The 19,141-nt window shown below is 33.7% G+C and overlaps 4 protein-coding genes across 5 annotated transcripts in view; 1 reads left to right on the top strand and 3 right to left on the bottom strand.

Moving 5' to 3' along the window:
- Ror (tyrosine-protein kinase transmembrane receptor Ror) overlaps positions 1 to 2,472 on the bottom strand; it is a 349,227-nt gene extending 346,755 nt beyond the window's left edge. The window contains exon 1 of one of the 2 annotated variants that reach the window (XM_069128315.1): positions 1,508 to 2,471. In XM_069128315.1, the coding sequence (XP_068984416.1) occupies positions 1,508 to 1,580 (73 nt within the window). In that variant the 5' untranslated portion in view covers positions 1,581 to 2,471. Of the gene's footprint in view, positions 1 to 1,507 lie in introns of both variants that reach the window. The other variant, XM_069128316.1, reaches the window with a different exon arrangement.
- Positions 2,473 to 3,092: 620 nt separating this feature from the next.
- On the bottom strand, positions 3,093 to 8,239 carry LOC138187495 (uncharacterized). The gene is made up of 11 exons (XM_069128349.1): positions 7,492 to 8,239; positions 6,138 to 6,522; positions 5,706 to 5,798; positions 5,498 to 5,579; positions 5,257 to 5,428; positions 4,679 to 4,760; positions 4,485 to 4,598; positions 4,236 to 4,395; positions 3,628 to 3,852; positions 3,320 to 3,389; positions 3,093 to 3,241 (listed from the first exon to the last, which is right to left on the bottom strand). Exons 1-11 carry the CDS (start codon positions 7,630 to 7,632, stop codon positions 3,173 to 3,175), a joined length of 1,593 nt encoding a protein of 530 aa, XP_068984450.1. The 5' UTR covers positions 7,633 to 8,239; the 3' UTR covers positions 3,093 to 3,172.
- Positions 8,240 to 8,241: 2 nt separating this feature from the next.
- Spt5 (Transcription elongation factor subunit Spt5) lies at positions 8,242 to 13,428 on the bottom strand. The gene is made up of 7 exons (XM_069128348.1): positions 13,076 to 13,428; positions 12,300 to 12,382; positions 11,970 to 12,225; positions 9,858 to 11,878; positions 9,374 to 9,772; positions 9,095 to 9,270; positions 8,242 to 8,697 (listed from the first exon to the last, which is right to left on the bottom strand). The coding sequence occupies exons 1-7, from the start codon at positions 13,297 to 13,299 to the stop codon at positions 8,455 to 8,457; spliced, it is 3,402 nt and encodes a 1,133-aa protein (XP_068984449.1). The 5' UTR covers positions 13,300 to 13,428; the 3' UTR covers positions 8,242 to 8,454.
- A 1,284-nt stretch (positions 13,429 to 14,712) lies between these two features.
- On the top strand, positions 14,713 to 19,119 carry LOC138187489 (uncharacterized). The gene is made up of 11 exons (XM_069128342.1): positions 14,713 to 14,903; positions 15,376 to 15,632; positions 15,729 to 15,918; positions 16,672 to 16,827; positions 16,942 to 17,086; positions 17,924 to 18,028; positions 18,102 to 18,184; positions 18,247 to 18,311; positions 18,400 to 18,446; positions 18,768 to 18,885; positions 18,997 to 19,119. Exons 1-11 carry the CDS (start codon positions 14,750 to 14,752, stop codon positions 19,069 to 19,071), a joined length of 1,395 nt encoding a protein of 464 aa, XP_068984443.1. The 5' UTR covers positions 14,713 to 14,749; the 3' UTR covers positions 19,072 to 19,119.
- The last annotated feature ends 22 nt before the right edge of the window (positions 19,120 to 19,141 follow it).

Raw genomic sequence — 19,141 nt, forward strand, 5'->3', positions numbered from 1 at the left:
AAATTGAACGCGATATACAATAACTACAAAAAAGAAACAAATTCCTGGTCTTATTCATTATCGGAGAGAACAATGACGTTGGTATTCAGGCAGATCCAAAAAACAATAGAGTTCAGGCTATATTGTGGTGCCCTCGATACAAATACAGCCTGGATAAATATGTGTTTTGAATTCCCTTCCTTATTGCGTTCCTCGTCACTTTTTGTATATGGTCGTACCAATGTAAACATCACGTTTCACGATCACTTTGTGAAAAAGGTACAATCATCGTGGCCGTGTACCATATGCCTTCGAAACTTTTTCTATTTACATTAAGAAAATATATCATTCCTATTCAGATGTCCTTCATATTCTCTCAACGAAATTCGATCCCCGGAAAAAATGAAACGTATCTTTTATGTATACTTCGTAATAATAATAATAAACCTTAGATATTCTAGAAAATTTCCAACGATTAATCTTTATTTGACATTAACCTTACAATAATTTTGATTCTGATATTTTGTTTTATGTTAAATAATTATATTAATAGAAGATTACAGGGCAAGCATGATAAGTACATGTTATGTATTATGTATGTAAAGTTAGTTTATAATTAAAAAAGAATATTTTAATATCAAGTAATACAAATACAGAGAAACTGATAGAAAAAATTTGCAAATGAAATGTTGCATTAACATAACCTTGATCGTTAATGGATTAATGAAACGCATTCGGTGAAAATAAAATTATTTTTGTATATATTTTTCATTTCCAATATCACAAATAAAAAATGAAATACACTGCCAATAAATAGAATTAATAAGCTACATATCACTCTACAAATGAAGATTACACGAGACACTCATAATAAGTCTACATTCATTGGTTTTCTAATTTTTATATCGCTTGTTGATTAAAAGTGGGTATTTCAGTAAAACTGAGCTGAAAGGCAAAATGACTTTTTATGTAGTACCTTTTAAAAGTTGGTTAAAGCTTTAGATAAAATAAACAACATAACTAATATTGTGCTAATTAGACTGTGCATATTTATTAGACTGTGTAATTTCATATTTCTATAAATACAACTAAAAAAAAATAGAATCTATATATATTCGTTTCATTCACTAAATATCACATTGGTCCTTTTATTTTGAATATTTTATACATTTTCATGCATTATCTGCGTCCTCTATACTTTTAAATTTATTATAAATGCATAAAGGTTCGTAATCTAGTGATAACTGATATTTTAGTTTTAGAATATTCATATAGGTAATAACACATTTCTTCTATCTAAAATAATTGCTAAACGAAGTAAAAAACAGTTCAGTAATATGGGACTGACGTGCTGAATTTTAACAAAAAAACTGCTTTTTTAAAAAAGCAAGAAGTGTAATTTATCATGTTTCTTCTCTATGACCTTCAAATCATCTAATTCTCAAAACCTCGAATGTCACGTTGAATACATGAATCTTTCAACGAAGTAAGCTTTTCAAATAAGAAACTGAAGAAAAACGTCACTCACCTTTCAAAACGGCGGCGAGGAGTAACACGACGAACAGTAGGCACAGTTTACTGCAGCTTCGTCGTTCCATCATGTCCTTAAAGAGGAGAGCACACCACGACACCACAGTCAATTACGGACGCGCGAAACGCCAGTCGTGAATCTATCCGCAGTGCACATTGTTCACAAGTCGAAACTAGTCCCAATCGTATAGTTACACGAATCAATTCATGAATTGTATCAACTACAAAGTATTCTCACACTCTCTTCTCACGAATTCTAATTCAGGAGAACTATACAAAAAATGTGTCCCGCGAAACCGATAACAAAGTCAACCTCGAATTGTTTTGTTTACACGTACGAAATTCTAAAGCGTCGTATTCCACAATCGACAACGATTTATTTACTCGATTTATCAAATGAAACGATCGTCTAACACGACTAGAAAACTCAGTTCAAGAATTTCAAACAGTCGATTCAACAAATCGCACGAGCTTCACCTTTCGACGAATTCGATATATTTGAAATTAACCAATAGATCGCTTGAACAAACGGAACGTTCCAATTGGCGTTTCTATAAAAATTTAGACAAAGGAACGCAAATTCGCGCCGAAATCTCATCAATGTTTGTTAATTAACCCTTATTTTTTACACTAATGTTTTCCACCACTATGAACGTTAGAGCACGATTTTTAGTCAAATAACCGAGTAAAAACAGAGAGACAGTTGAATCAAAAGTAACCGTAACACACGTGTCTTCACGAACGAATGAAATATGCGAACACAATTTAGTTTTTGTTTGATTCGTTCGACAACGAGTATTATCAAGCGTGAATAAGAAAGCGTGTAACGAAGTTCAATTATATCACATTTAGTATGGAATGTTTACCGATTCGAAGCACTTACGACAGTACACGATCGAAAGTATATCGAGAGGACAACGCAAAATACCTTTACCCTTAAACGTATCGCGCGACACTGACTGTCCTGATCGCCGTGGCTGACACTCGACACGCTTCCGAGGCCAGATGGCGCTGCTGTTGCGACGCGTTTGATAAACCAGGAGACGCCGGCATTCGACTCCGCGGCCCTGTTGCAACAAGTTGCAGCGCGTGGCTCTTCGGCTGCACGCTCCGGGAACGTGCATTCATTGAATGCAATCCGCACGTACGCGGCCGGCATAACAAAATGCAATCGACTGCTAGCCGCCTCTGCAGAACGCGGTTGTAATAAAATTAAAACTGCCCTCTCGTGTCCCCTACGATAACGGACTGGCCACCATGTCATTCTTGACGGGGGTTGGAGATGAAAAAATTCTTTTAACGTATGTTTAATCATTTATTGGGGCAGTAAATGTATAAAGGTCACGAAAAAAAACATGATAAATCGTATGTAGGGACCAAAAGTTAGAGATTTTTTGAAATTTTATGGAGAAAATCATTAAAAAAATCTTAATTTTTTGTTTAAATGGACATATTCTTACATTACATTACGTATTTTTTCCGATATTGTTAACGATAAAGAAATAATTATTTTCTAAATCGTTCGGTCACACTATCAAAAAATTATTATACTTAGATAGCAATAATTAGAAAGGTGATTTTATTTGTAATTGATTGTATTTATTACGTCGTACATACTAAAAAGGGATATATTAAAAGATAAATGAAAACTTATAACCTTTTATTATCTGGGTTTGCTCTCGGGACTCTCCGTATTCGTGGTTAACGAGCCATCTGAACTATAACAAACTTTCTACAAAAATTCAATTGAATTTACAGTTATATCTCATCCATGTAATTAATAACAATTTTAATAATTGAAATTACGTACTCTGATGGGCACATGCTCCTTTCGATGACACGATAACATCGCTGAAACCGATTTGTTTATTTTCCTTTTCCTGGAAAAATAATAAAAGATATAATTGCTTAAGGCTTAAATAACTTTTTAGAACCTGTTTTAGATTTGCCATCAATATTTATAACAGGCAGAAAAAAATCAAATGATCTACGAAATAATTATCCAATCATTACTTTACATTTACTTATCATAACACATAAATCTTTGAGAATAATAAATCAATCGTAGGGAATTGATTTTCTAAAGTGATAATCAATAAACATTAAATAAATGCTTACTGATAACTTCTGCTACTATGACTAACGTCGATCGTGTCTTTGCTAGTATAACTAATTGCAGCTAAACAACGTTCCTCGTCCATACGATCTTGACAACCTCCATGACATTTACCAAACCTGTTCTTCCAATAATCCTTAATTCTTTCCAGCAAACTCTTACGAGGCGATTGTGTTGGACACGTATCAGGTTGGCAGTATTCTTTATTTTCGTACAAAACAGCAACTCTAAATTAAAAAAATAGGAAATTTTCTTTTAAAAAACCGTTGTATGTGTAATATCACTAAATTGGAAAAAGCAAATTTTAATAGAATTTTAAAATCTATAGAAAAATTCATCAAAAAATCATTGTATTTGTTTTTTATCGCTTTGATTTTCTTTTAATCTCAAATCACTATAAAATATTTTGATGTGAAATTGTTTGAGAACATATGGAATTTTAAAATTGTTCTTCTGTAAACAGCGAGGAATATCATTTATCATGTCTCTTCGTACATTATAACATTGTATTTTAATAAAATTCCTCCCTTGTAAAATATGTAAAATATGATTCAGTATATTTTTTGCCGAAAAAAATTTTTCCCCGTAAAAAATGTTTACTAAAACATACGGAGGATCCTGTGGTTCATATGAGACGCACTCGTCCGAGTGTTTCGTAAGGAATCTGTAGCAGACCAAGCTCAAGCCCACCAGCAACCACACTAGTAACGCGCTCACCACTGCAATCGATATTAATTCGGCCGTTCCTAGTGGGACTCCCGTTTCCTCTTCTAGAACGAAGGAAAGAACGAGACAACGTTAGAAAGCAGAAAACAATAAAAAATTCGACGGTGATTGAAGTGCTGCTTTCTCTCGTCACCTTTGTACAGAGGTGGCACGACTTCCTCGGGCTCAATAGTTTGTTGCATGCCTGTTTTGGGCATAATCTCATACGTTCCGCTTTTTGCTCCCTTAGTGGGACCGGTTCCCGCGCCTGACATGGAAAAACGATGGGTTATAGGAAACATCCAGCGCTGGAAAATTGCTAATAAGGAAAAGAATCGAGCGACGTACCTGCTTCCTCCAACGAGGCGATCACCCTCAATACACCGCCGAACGCCGGGTACCATTTCTCATCATCAAGGTGTCGTTGCACCTGGAAAGGCGATGAGAGTCGTCTAATGCTTGTTGCTCAAGTTTGAACAATGTAGAATCAAATAAAGCTATGGTAGAACCTTAATTATTAAAACACTGATTGATAGGCTGTAAATATTTATGAAAATTTACATTTTAATAGGCATAATTAAAGAAACGAAACCTAATTATATGTAGACATTCTGTATGCAATGCAGCTCAGTGCTGTATTAAATTAAAGAATTTCGGATAAACATCGTTCAAAACAATCGATTATAGAACAGCATTACTCAAACTGAATTGCACAAAATAACATGCAATCTGAGAAACCTTAAACAATATGATATTGCATGAAATATGTTAAAAAATATCGTTTAACCATTTATACCATTGTTTAATGATGGTTATAAAATGTTTTGCGAGAAAAAGGTTTCTTGATTGTAATTGAACAATTCCCTTAAGTATTTATGATATGTAAGGAAGATTGCCACTTTCGATCACAGCGACTCACAACGTACGGATTGCTGCAGCCAATCGTAAAACTCCCGATTAAAGGCCTCCAGCTCAGTTTTTTCTTTCGATTTCGAGACGATGCACTTCACGCTAGCTATGTAGTATTTGACCAATGCAAAAGTCGATCGTTCACTGTATAAAGACTGCAAGGTGTTCTTCTTAAAAGGTAACGCGATACTGAAGAAAAATTCTATTTTAATATCGTTAATATTGGCAATGGAAGGAAATAGTTCAAGTTGTCAATACCTATTTGGCTGTGTATCGTCGTCCAGGAAAGGAAGAGGGATGATAATCGATTCGTTGTCTCGATCAGATTCATCTTTGTGCCCTTCAAATAATTATAATATTATGTTTAAACAAATATCATCTTTTTAGTATTGGATTGTTTATTAAAATTAGGGATACGTTATACTTAGCAAGTATTTAGTTTTTGTATTAATTCTAATGAACTCACTCGGATTTGTACTTTTAATTTTGTGCTTCGGAACATGCCTCTTTTTCTGCTTGAACGTGAAACGTTTCGTCTCTCGCCTGTTAGCGATCGAAGCTAATAAATAAATAACAGTTATATCAAACTGATCATTGCATAGAAACTAGCTTAAAAATTGTTTGAACTTGAACTTATACACACACGATTAATGTAAAATTATTATTTTTCTGTGTTGGTACATAGCACTGCTATCTCTCATAACCATTTCAACACTTGTATCTATGACACTTCCCTCCAAATTAGTACCAAATAAACCCATTACAGTATCCTAGCAATCTACTCCATTCCAATCTACAAAAAAAACTATTTTCTCCAAACTTTCGATTGAAACAATCGCTTTCGAATTGCTTAAAATGCCCATGAATACTTTACGAAAGTTAATAAACATATTCTTACATGCAGAGTAAGTAATAACCCCGTCGCACGCAACCGACGACGATTTCGGCGACGTAATCACTATCGCTTGAATCTTCGTCTGTTTTATCTTCTTCGAAGGATTTAGCCAACCAGCTCCGTTGCTTCGTAAAAATACCTTCAGCTGTTCGTACAGTTCGAATAGTTTTCTAGCATTTCGGTACTTTACGTTGCCCGCGTAATAGGAGTGTTTGGTGAGGGGCAAAATGTAAACCTGCAAGTAGCCGCCCATCGTGTCCGCCAGGGCTTTCAGCATCAGGTGCTTCGTTTTTCCTATCGACAGCTTACGCACGTTTTCCAGACAAATGTGAAAGTAATCCATCAACAGCGCGATGTACCGATCGTTCTCATAATTTAGAACTTTCACCTGGAGAATCAGAGTAACCATAGATGGGTACGGTATAGACACATGGATATTTTTTTGAAGAGGAATCGATGATGGAACGATTTCAAGCTTTTTTTTTAAAGTGGATAGGATGATACGTTTGATGGAAAGATGATACATTGAAGCTATTTGCGGTGTTAACACTTTATCGTTTTGCGATATTTTTGTGGATATTTTAACAGTCCTCAACTATTTATCGCTATAAGGCCATATTAAGAGCGAATTATTGAAAGATAATTTATATTTAGTAGTCTTCATTGAAACATTGAAGCTTAAGCTATTACTAAAATTAAACATTATTACAATATTTTTAAACTTAAATTTCGATGCGATTTGTCTTACTTAGGTTGGAACTATAATCTGTACCATGAGTATAACCCGATATTATACCCAACAAAGTTGGGCAACCTTTCAAGAATAACGAAGTTCCGAGATTTATTTTTTAATAATGATTCTGTTCAGAGAAAAATTATCTGTTGGTCACGAATAAATTTGTATCATTATTTAAGATAACACCGCTTCATATCTTCTTGTTTAAATACAGAATTGTCCGTTAGTAATTCATTTTTAATTCGAGCATTTTTATTATGTTTAACATATATGTACAAGTGATAGTGAATAAATTTTGTTTAAAAAAAGTAGGTAATTTATTATTAGTGGCATATGAAAAAATACATTTTAGAGATTCATTGAATAATAATATGAATTATACATATGTTATAAAATATACGTATTTGATTGAAGTATCATTATTTCCTTTATTAAAAATTTATTAGTACACCAAAAATGAAAAGATCACAAACACACAACATATTATAAAGATAATAAAAAATATGCAAAAGAAGCAATAATGATATTTAGAATATTTCATGTTAAAATAAACTATATAGGATAGAAGAATACAATTTTAATGATTCGTAACTAGCAGAACTAGGTTAAGGAGAGTCGTACCTTTGGTAAGAGATCTTGAAACATTCGTCGACTATTTAAGATAATAAATTCTTCCGTGGTCCAACAATGTTTAGCTGTATCACTTTTCTCAAATAACACCGTGCCAATGTTTTGTTCATGTTTGAAAGTATTAACACCCATCACCCTACATTCGCAACAGTAACGTGATGAAGCATATATTTTTAAATGAAATGTTATAGTCTCAGTTTCATATAATTAATTAATAATAACATTCTTCTAATTGTACAATTGAACTTTAAATGAAACAAGTATGATGTTGGTGTTTATGTTTATATACCTTCCTATATTAACGAGAATAGTTGCAATAAATACCGGAAAGAACCATAGAAAGCATGATTTCATAATCCAATCGGTAAATCCCGATTAGTACGATTTTCCCTTGGAAAATTTATGCCGATCCCTTGAGTATTCCCTAATCATTTCGTCACGGCTTCCTCTCGTTTGTTATGCGACTGTCTTCAGATTAATTGTGAATAATTTTAAGAGTACAAACGTTTGATAGGTATAATAGCTTCGATTTTGTCTTTGATCAAATGAAGATTGAGAACTCCGTTTTCTTTTCGCACTTAGGCGTGTCTATATTACAATTCATCTTTACATTGTATAAAAATTGGTGAACTATTTTATACACAACTAATTGTAAGTATACATATCCATATAACTCATTCCGGTTCTTATAACATCTTGGAAAATGTTAAAATATTAAGGAAAGATTAAAAACTCTTTACAATATATATATATATATTTATTTATTTATATATACACTTAATAATTACATAACTTAGATGCTACTTTTGAACATAACAAGAAATACAACGTAAAATCGTCAATGTTACTTGCAAGATTTTCATTATAAATCTTTCAAAGTTGCTCCCCTTGTAAAAATTGTCTTTATGGATTCCCCTTTCCCATCTATTTAGGAAATTGTCTTGGAATGAAAAATTATGTATTCGATGCCTTCATCTTGCACAAAAACCGCAAGTGCAACATTTTCACTTCGTCCTTGTTCAATTTCACTACACCTTCTTGGTTATCTATAGATAGCAGAGTGCCTACTGCTTCTCTGTCTTCTCCGATAATCACTTTGACTCGGTCACCTCGCGATGGAACTACCGGTTCTAACTCCTCGCAAATCAAATTCACTACTCTGTCTTCTACAGGTAGGAAGATTGAACACATGCCACCCTGTTCATACATATATGTAAGTAGTAAACAGATTTGAAATAAAAAGATAATAAAATAAAAATAATAGTATATATAATAAAAAAAATAAATGAAAATCGAAAGAAATATAGAAAAAAGTATAGTGAAATTAGTGTACATTATAACTAGATGTTTATACATTTATAGAAAATTTGAAAACACAAAAATACATATAATACATACAGTATACGAAACATTGTATACAAAATATCCACAGTATAATACTCTTTATAACAAATATTTAGTGGATGAAATAAATCTCTGATTAGATTCTGCTTCTTTGATTGTATTTACATAGACATGTATTTGTATAAACATCCGTAGTCTAATTATAAACTACATAAAACTAGTTTTATTAATCAAGAGATAGAATACTTACGGATATTCCCCGAATAACACCTTGCTGGCCAGCTAACGCAGGATCTTGATGAGAGTCACGAATTCGAACTTCAATATCTGTTGTGTGCCATTCGGCTCCTCCAATGATTCCAGAACCGACATTTGTATCTAGACCAGCGCCTGGTGTCTGTGGATTGTATGGGCTACCTGCAACTCCTGGAAAAGAAAGAGTAGTTTTAACGAACGAATGAGTAAGAATAGTTTTAATGAACATTCTAATCTTCATTTCTAAAGCGCCTAAATAAAGAAAGGCATTTACCTGGAGTCATAGGACTGTAACCCATGGGTGAAGGCGTGGCAAAGGCTCCATGCGGACTAGTAGTATATCCAGTACCACTTGGCGAGGGAGTTGCAACGTAACCTGTAGGACTTGGACTTGCACTGGCACTTCCTGCCGGGCTAGGACTCGGTTGATATGAACTAAAGCTCTGCTCTGAACCGTACATCGTGCCAGGTGTTTGTGGCGTGAATGGTCCAGTTGAAGGATAACCTGGTGCATAACCTGGAGATCCGCCTTCTTCCATACTGTATCCATCGAAGTCGTTCGTTCTGGCAGGAGTATTTGTAACAGCTGGATCCCAAGCACCAGATTGTCCTGGTGTGCGTGAACCATCGTGGGATGGTGTCATCGAGCCATAATGAGGTGTACGAGAACCATCTGCGAATTTAGAATATTAAGATTAGTTCATTGAATTTAATCATATACTTGCTTGCATGCTTGTACATCTGTTTCAAATACTTACTTTCGTACATTGGTGTTTGAGAGCCATGCATGGGTGTTTTCGATCCATCTCTAGCATACATGGGTGTCTGTCCACCACCATATGCTGGTGTCCTGTTGTAGCTGCTGAAACCACCATCCTTTGTGAGTACAGCAACGTTCGCAATGTGAGACCTGTCCACGGAGATGGTCTGACAAGTGGAGTGTAATTCTACACGAGCAGTTGTCTCTGTAGCGTCTTTTACTATTCCAACATTTCCCTTATACGGCCCACCAGTTATTTTGATAGTGGTTCCTATCAATTCTCTGTCACGTCTGGCTCCACCACCACGACCTCTGCCTCTTCCACCTCCGCCACCTCTTCCGAAGCCACCTCCACTAGGATGCATTGGCGAAGCTATTCTTGGCGACATGAATCCTGCCACAGGTGACATAGACGATATATTGGACTTATTTCCACCAGAAAGTTGCAAATGTCTCGTTTTGCAAACGAAGATTCCACCATTGTCAACGAACATTCGCGAATGCAAAAATGCAAAGCTTCTGTACAAATGTTTTATTTCTCCGCCCCTTCCAGCGTGTGGACCATCTACCACTTTGACAATGTCTTTCCTTTGTATAGTGTTCTGTTGTGAGTCTAATGCCACCGCATTTCTGTTCTCGCGTCTCTTTGTGAGTCCCTGAGGTCTAGCTTCTATAACCTTGCCATGCATTGAGAGTACGTGAAAATTTTCACGCTCCAATCGAACAATTACACCCACGGTTTGTGCGTCCAGCTGTACTAAATCACCCCATTGAAATTGACCTAAACTGTCTACTCCAGTTGCCATATCCGAACAAAGTTGTAGATCTCTTGGAAGCACTTCTAATTCATGCATTGAAAGATCAGAAAACAAAACTACTCTATTTTGTTCGACACGGACTATTAAACCGGTATCACCCTCATATCTTCCTGCAACAACCTTAACGTGGTCACCCATAGTGAAATATTTTCGTAATTCAGACGCTTGAAATTCTAAGGCTTCTGTAAGCTCCTCGTGTTTTGGCATAACCATAATCATGTTTCCATCTATAGAGACAATTTTTCCTTGCAAGTTAATCAATTCTCCCTCGCATACTTCGACATTGTCCCCTGTACTGAAAGAATGGGTCACCGTCGCATCTTCTTTATTACCCGCACCAGTTGCTGGAGTTCCGCTTAAATCTAATTCGACACCCTCGGGAGCCTCCTCGAACCTTTCTAGTTCAGATAATGTTGGTTTCACACCTTCTGCGATAATCGCACTTGTGGTAAAATTTTTATACAAAAATCCTTTTCTACTGTATCTATTTCCTTCGAAAATCAAGAAGTCACCATCGCTAGTGACTTCTCCTCCAATAGCACGAATTGCTTCGGGGTCAAATGGTTTGGCTGCTGGTCTTCTTTTTCTCTTGCGTTTTAAGGCTTCAGATTCGCTTTGTGCTGTTCTCAAAGCTCCACGCGGTCTAGTATAATCAATTCTAGGCAACAATTTCAAATGAACCTGATTCTGTGCCAAGTCAACATAGTCAACTTGAGCTATGTCATCTTTATAAATGCCTCTTTTTAGTCTAACCCATTGTTTCGCTTTTAAGCCTGTCTGTTCTTTAACTACACGTAATACATCGGTCATCTCTTTGATCGGTACCATCTGTTGTTTCCAAATACCCATTCTTAGATTTCCTACGTTTTCGATGGCTGCCTTCACATGTGGTTGTTTGTACGCTTCTACGTAAATATAACCCTTTACTCCTTCAGGTGCAACAATAGATTTTATTTGAAGAGGTTCATTTGAATATTGGTATGTTATAAATTTTCGCATTAACAATAGTACTGTTGCTTTTTCTTCTCCAATACGGCACTTTACCATCCACAGATTTGGATCTTTCACACCTGGCAGTAAAGTTTGTTGTGTGATTTCATCACTCATTTCTTCACCGCCATCACCAAAATGCCGAGTAGCAATAGATTCATCTGCATACTTTTTTCTAAGATATTCTTCTATTTCATCTTCCTTTTGAGAACTGTGAAAATTTGTAAAAATTAGCTTAAGGACAAAAAATCTTAATTAAGAATTAAGAATCTTAAGAATTTGAATGGATTTAAGGTACTTACTCCCAGAGATTAGTTCCTCTACGCCGGCCTTCAATTTCTCTGGCAGTAGGACCCAACTCGTCCACTTCATTTCCAACGATACCAATTTCTTGGGCACCTTCTTCCCATTCATCATCATCTTCAACTTCATCATCTACTTCAGCTTCGTCTATGATAAAATCACGATATTTGTCTTTTCTCCTTTTCCTACGAGGTCTATCATCGTCCTCCTCTTCTTCTTCCTCGTCATATTCGCTACTTCCTTCCAAATCTTCACCTAAACAAGAATTAAAATAAATATTAATATGATAAAAGAAATTTATATATGTATTTATATTCTTTGTCATTTACCTTCGGGTTCTTCCTCAGGCTCCACCATCTCTTCATCACCAGATCTTGCTTCTTCTGCTTCATCTCCTCTACCATCCTCCGAACTGAAGATTCAATAAATCTTTTTAAATCATGATCAATTCCATTTTCAATAAGCAACATGATATACTATAGGAATGACATACAAGTATTCCATATAGAAATATAAACTCAATGTGTAATTACGAAAGCATTAAAAAAATATATAACAGTTGTTTCAATATTTTATTCCTTCAAACAATATGATTTATGTTTATATAAATTATTTATGAACAGAACTTCATTTTAAAGAGCACGTAGTTTTTGTACTATATACATATAATTGAAACAAATAGATCGAATAGCCGTAACAATACAATTTCAATTGTTTATTTGCACAAAACAGTAAATCAACTAACATAAGATTAAATTTGTAAATAAATGAATTACTTTGGCTTCTTAGTTTGCACGGTGAAATACTATCACGTGCATTTATATATATAGAGTTACTGACACAACTCACTGTATCAGCCATGATCATAAATATGGTCGTGTTAATTATACGAAATCTCAAAATGGCACTCAGGTAAATTGTAAATTATGTACAAATTTTACAGTACAGTCTAGTTTATTAAACAATGATCTGTGTGCTTTAAATTGATATTTTTGAACTCTACTTGTTGAAAACTATCATATGACGTACAAATAGGTCACGAACTCGGTGTGCTTCAAAATGGAGTTTTCTCATAAAATATACATAAAATAAGTATTAATCTTACCCGCTGGCTGATCGAGACCGTGATCGCCACCTGCGTGGACTCCTCGATCGCGACCTGGACGGACTTCTACTGCGAGAGACGCTACGTGATCTTTCACCAGCGTTTCCACCATCGCTGCCAGCTGCGGATTTCACTGAATGGTTCTCTTCTTGATCACTTTCGCTGCCGCCAACTCCTCGATCGCTTTCATTATCTGATAGATTGCTCGCCTCTGAATCCGACATTCCACACGGAAATTATATCGAATTCACTTAAATACGAATAATGGTACACTATGAAATGACGAGTTGGTTAGGGCACTTGTCAACAACGCTATGGTACGAAACAACCTTTACAAAGCACGTAGTGTAACTGGCCGTAACCACGAACACTCCCAAGCCTACTGCGCTGGAGGTGAGGAACAGGATCTCTCTGCGCATGCGTGTTATGTATATACGTATGCATATATACTTATTATTTGCAGATTCAACGTAAAATCAGAAGCTACATTTTTATACATATCAAAATTATTTTATTTTATTTTATTTTATTTTGTTATATTCTATTTTATTTTATTTTATTATATCAAGTAGAATACGTTCAGAATTTTGAATAAAAAACGTGATATTAAATTACGAAAATAATGTTTTTCAAACTAAAGAAAATGAAATTTAATATAAGAAATATATTTCTCATTTCTAGTAAAAATAATACGTGGTATATATAATCTAAATATCTCGTCACCTAGGCAATGAATAAACAGGAATAATAATCGATCTAGTTAACCATTGTTGAATTATCACCCTCAGTTTCTGAAAACGATTTCTCTTTTGCTAAAATAGTAAAAATACTTATCGAACGTCATGTCCGATTTGGCTAGAGATTTATTAACCCAATATTACGGACTCGGTACAGAATCGAATAGCAAAAGGTGTTTGTCGATTAGTCGTTGTATCCAAAACATAAAGAACGAAGAGGAGGAACAAGTTACTGAACAAACCTCCGTAACCATCAAGGAAGAAAATGTGTCTGATGTAGAGTCTCAGGTAGTCAAATCTGTATAATTTCTAATTGTTTATTTAATTTGACGTTATTGTCATTGTTAATATCAATGGACATAGTATATTTTTATTTTTTTAGTTCAATTAGTTTTAATGCTTATTATTATTTATTTATTATACATATTATTAATCATTAATTAATAGGGTGGTTTTGTCAAGATTATATTATTATTTCAGAAAAACAATGATAGAAATACAAAATATTTATTTTTTTGCCATTAATGTTATTAATCTCAGAAACATTTAATTCTTTGTAATTTAAGAAACTTAACAAAAATATGCTAGCAAATTCTTTATTCACAATGTTATCAAATATATTTTTAAAGTGAAATTAGCGATTTTTAAAGACGAATAAATAACGAAACTCCTTTTTTACAGTTGGTTAATTACTATAAAAAAAAAACTAATTTTATTCACTACTACTTCACTTTTGCTTATTGCTAACAAAATAATAATCGCTTACAGCTTACAGAGAAGAAGAACATTTAATTTGTTCTTATTTTATAACATTGATCGTAATTTATGTTTCCATAATCATTTTATACGTGATGGTTCGTAGAAAGACGAAGATGAAAACCGGAAACTAAGTATTGCGAACGAATTGTACGCACGATCTTCGCGAGTTTTAAACAGCATGGAAGATGCATACAATGATGATGAAACTTTCGATTTGAAAGATATCGATTTTGGGCCGAATATTATGTGCAATATTTTCGAAAATATGCTACATGAGCAATCAGCAAACGATAGCCCTTCGGATTGTATTGAGCAGAATATCGAAGATCTAGGTATTAACATTTATATCAAATAAATACTCTATGTTTCAACCAAGTTCTGTTAAAAAGAAAAAGTTGTACGCGGTTTTACGTATCTCATACACCGACTCGGAGTTTTTATCTTTATATCTATACATCCAAGAAATTCTGACTCTTCTTGTAGCAATAACTTTTTACGTTAATCGACATAAGTTTCAATTTAATTTCAATCATCACATTAATTGCAAACTACTACCCCTATCATCCTAACTAATCCTACGGGGAATTTTAACGTGAAATCGTGGCGTCCATAAAAGTTGTAAAGGCGATTTACGACCTCTGTTCACTGTATATATGTGTACTATCTGTATGTATGAATGTGTATGTGTATGTATATGTTTCCTTCTTTACACTTGCCTCGTCGCTGCACACTAAACACTAGAATATTGCAATGAGGTTTTAATATTTAATCTAGTCGTACCTAAACAAATATCTTTCATTATAGCAACAATAACAAACAGAGTAAAGGATACAAAGAAAAAAGATATAAGTTTAGCATTCATCGATACTTACCCGGATAATGGTTCAGAAGCTTCTTCCGCAACAATGAAAGAATTACGAAAATCTTCAAAGAATACTATATGTTTACCACCATTAGCGCTAAAAAAGGAACCCGTATACGATGAAATATTCGTAGACTTTTCCAATATGGACTTGAAACAATTTCCTACGGAAATATTGAACAACTTTCCGCATTTAAGGGTACTTTACTTTTTCAAGTAATTGAACCGAAATATTAACAGAAACTTCCTCGGTATATCTTTACATTTTGAATACATCTTTTTGTTTTGTTTCTAGATGTTGTATTTGTCGAACAACGGTTTGATCGAAATTCCTGACGAAGTTTTCAGCTGTTTAATGTACTTGGAGTGGTTAGATGTCAGAAATAATCAACTCTCTTCTTTCCCACCTAGTATCAAAGGGCACAGGTGCTTAGAAACGATTCTACTTCAAGGAAACAAAGTGGAAAATTTACCGTTAGAACTTTGTAAGCATTCATTGAAAACTTTTCAATTTTTTCCACTTTCTCTTTTTTAGTATTTCATCTACATGTATCCATAATGTGAACAAATAATTTGTAAAAGAATACGCATTGTTACGAATTATCGACTAAAGAGTAACCGGTCAGGCTGTTACGTCGGGCGACACTCTACCTAGACCAGGCCCTTAATGATGTATTTCTTCTCATCAAACAAACTTGCTACCTGAGATCTCACACTTTACCAAAACCGTTTAATCTTATTGTTCCACCGTTTTGCGGGCAGCGAAGAGTCGCGCCAACGAGAGTTGTAAATTCCCATTACGATTTGATGATCGAATCTGCAGATCCCCTATTTCTATTAAGATAATAGGAATGTTTAATTGATTATAACACTGAATTGACAAGTTAACCTTTTATTCTAACAACTTCTCGTACAATACAAGTTTTTGATATAACAGTTAATATGTCGACTGATAGAATATAGGTTAAGATATCGACGGAATGGAGCAAGCTAAAACCTATTTTTCCCATTTTTTACCGGATTAAGAAATAAGCGAATTAAGAAGGAATGTTCCAACTTGAAAAATGTTTTGCAACAATTAAGGGCTTTGACGGTAAAGTAGAAATACTTAGTTTTATCCTTAGGATTATCACGATTCGATTTATTAGATTTGGACAGCTATGCGGTCGTCTTTACCGAGGGATGGATTATAGTTTATGAGAGTTGCGGGTCGTAACACTCATAACGTCTAATTTTAGGCACCTTGCCCAATTTGAAGACCCTTCAAGTGACTCAAAACCCGCTTGTCACGCCGCCGAAAGATATCGTGGCTTCTGGTTGCGTGGCTATTTTGAAATTTTTACGAACGGAATGGAATAATGCGCATCCTGGGGAACGTGTAGAAGCCAAGGAAAGTAGGTGTATTTCCACGTAAATAAATTTGTATATGTAGCTACAGTTATCAATAAAAAAGACTATATATATTTAGTAATTAAGAAGGTCCATAAGATAAAATGATGAATTTTCAGACAAAATCGAACCAACGTTGTCGACGATTCTATGTTATCAATCTCCACGAAAAAATAAGAAGAAAATTATACCATTGAAGAACACTATTTCTAACAGGAATGTATGTACAAGAGAGAAACGTAAATCGTATAAGCCCAGTAACAGGTATTATCATGAAAAACCAATATTTCTGGATAATAATAATTCTTTACAAAAAATATCTAAATCTTTCTATGATTTCTATTTGCAAAAAGTAACCAATTCCAAGATCGATAAAAAATTAGGATATAAATGTGTTTTGGAAAGTATAACCAGTTTTAACAATAAGGAAATCGATGATGAAATCGATAAAATGAATAATAAAGTCTTACGTTTGATGGGCCCATCTCCGAGATCTCTTTATGTCCGAAAGAATATAAAAATTTTGAAAACTTACTCTAATTCAATGGAAAAAGAGTGTAGAAGTATTAATAAAATTAAAACAGCTATATCGGAAAATAATAAATTATTAGGAAACAGTAAGAGATATAAAGAATCTACAGAAAATTTTGAACGTATTTTTCATATTGTTACAAACGATGGAAATAAATTTAAATTAAATCCAATGAGATTAAACGATCCAAACTGGATACTGTCATGTTTAGAAAATTATATAGGAATAAATAAATAGTTGAATTATTTACATAGTACAGAAACAAGTAGTTAAAGTATTTATGTACGTAAATAAATGAAGAATAAAAATTTCTTCTACTTAAAAACAAAAGCTTTCGGATTATAAAATGTATAAAAAATTAAGTACTAAAATTGAATATATACATTTCATCCCAAAATATGTTTAAAATTAATTAATAGCCTGTTATCCTTTAGTAAGAATTTTCAATAAACTGATGATTTCTGTAGCTATATATGTATGCAAAAATATATGTTATATTGAAACGATAAGAAGTCTAAATTTTATTAACTTCTACTTTACAATTAATTGCAATTAATTCTTGAACGTAGATGTGAAAATAAAGGTGCAAACATTGCAGTGGAACATCGTTTGCTATGGTTCTCCAAGCTAAGAGAATTGTTTACCAGACAAACAGCGCTACTTCAAAAGATAAAGTAAGATCATCTTCATTTTCCCTGTTTCAGTAAAATACATCTCATTTTTTACAACTATCCCGTAACTGTTTAGGGATGAAAATGTTTTAAAAGAATGGAGACGGGATAAAAGAAGTTATAGCAAAGCTATGGAAAAGGCAATGAAAAGAAACGCAGGTACTATAAAAAAAAGACTTAATTACATTATTTTATAGTTAAATAAAATATTTATTTAACAGATGACATTCCGTTTGATTTCGATGTCGGAGACTATGATTCCATATTCAAACAAAGTTCCAAACTGGTGAGATTTGTTTTTTAACTTTTTTTAACAGTTCTCTTACAAAGATTTACAAAAGATTTGATTGTACATCTATTAATTTAAACTATAGAAAAATTTGGGATCAAGAAAGGACAAGAAAAAATTTATACCACCGGCGTAAGTGATAAACTTTTTGCTCTACAAACTAAAAATTATAATATTATTATTGTTGCGTATTATCGACTAAAGAGCAACCGGTCAGGACAAACCGATCGGTCGATATCGCGTACCTCGAATGACAACGTTCAAGGTGGAGGAGATGAAATAATTCGAGTGTTAGTTGTCGTCCTATGTCTGTACTGTCTATGTATTAATGTTACATAGTCTTTATTTGCTTTTTGAACGTAAATAATTAAGTGGTACACCCTCTACTCTATAATTTAAAATTTATATGTTTTCTAAAACGTAATCAAAAATTCATGAAATAACTTTTTACAGAGACATTAATAAAAAGATCAACGAGCTGTTAGAATCTTTAAGTAAACTTGAAGTAAATGCTACGGATGAAATAACTCCTAGAACCAAACAGAACTTGTTTAAAAATGATATAAAAAAGGTATTTGATATGCTATTTTCTTATACTGAAAATTTGTATGTTCGTTACAGGGAAAAAAATGTTTGTTTTTTAAATGGTACTGATTCTCATGCATTTTCTTTGGAATTTCAGATATTACAATTTCAAAGCGAAATTCAGGATTTGCAAAAATACAATGACGTCGCAACGATACCATTGAAAAATTAAACAAACTACAAGGATTACGATAAAATTATTGATCACTTTTTGATACGATCAATGTCCATTTCAACTACGC

This window comes from Bombus flavifrons, chromosome 15 (genome assembly GCF_040668555.2).
Source record: "Bombus flavifrons isolate JBK064 chromosome 15, iyBomFlav1_principal, whole genome shotgun sequence".
Classification (NCBI taxonomy): Eukaryota; Metazoa; Arthropoda; class Insecta; order Hymenoptera; family Apidae; genus Bombus; species Bombus flavifrons.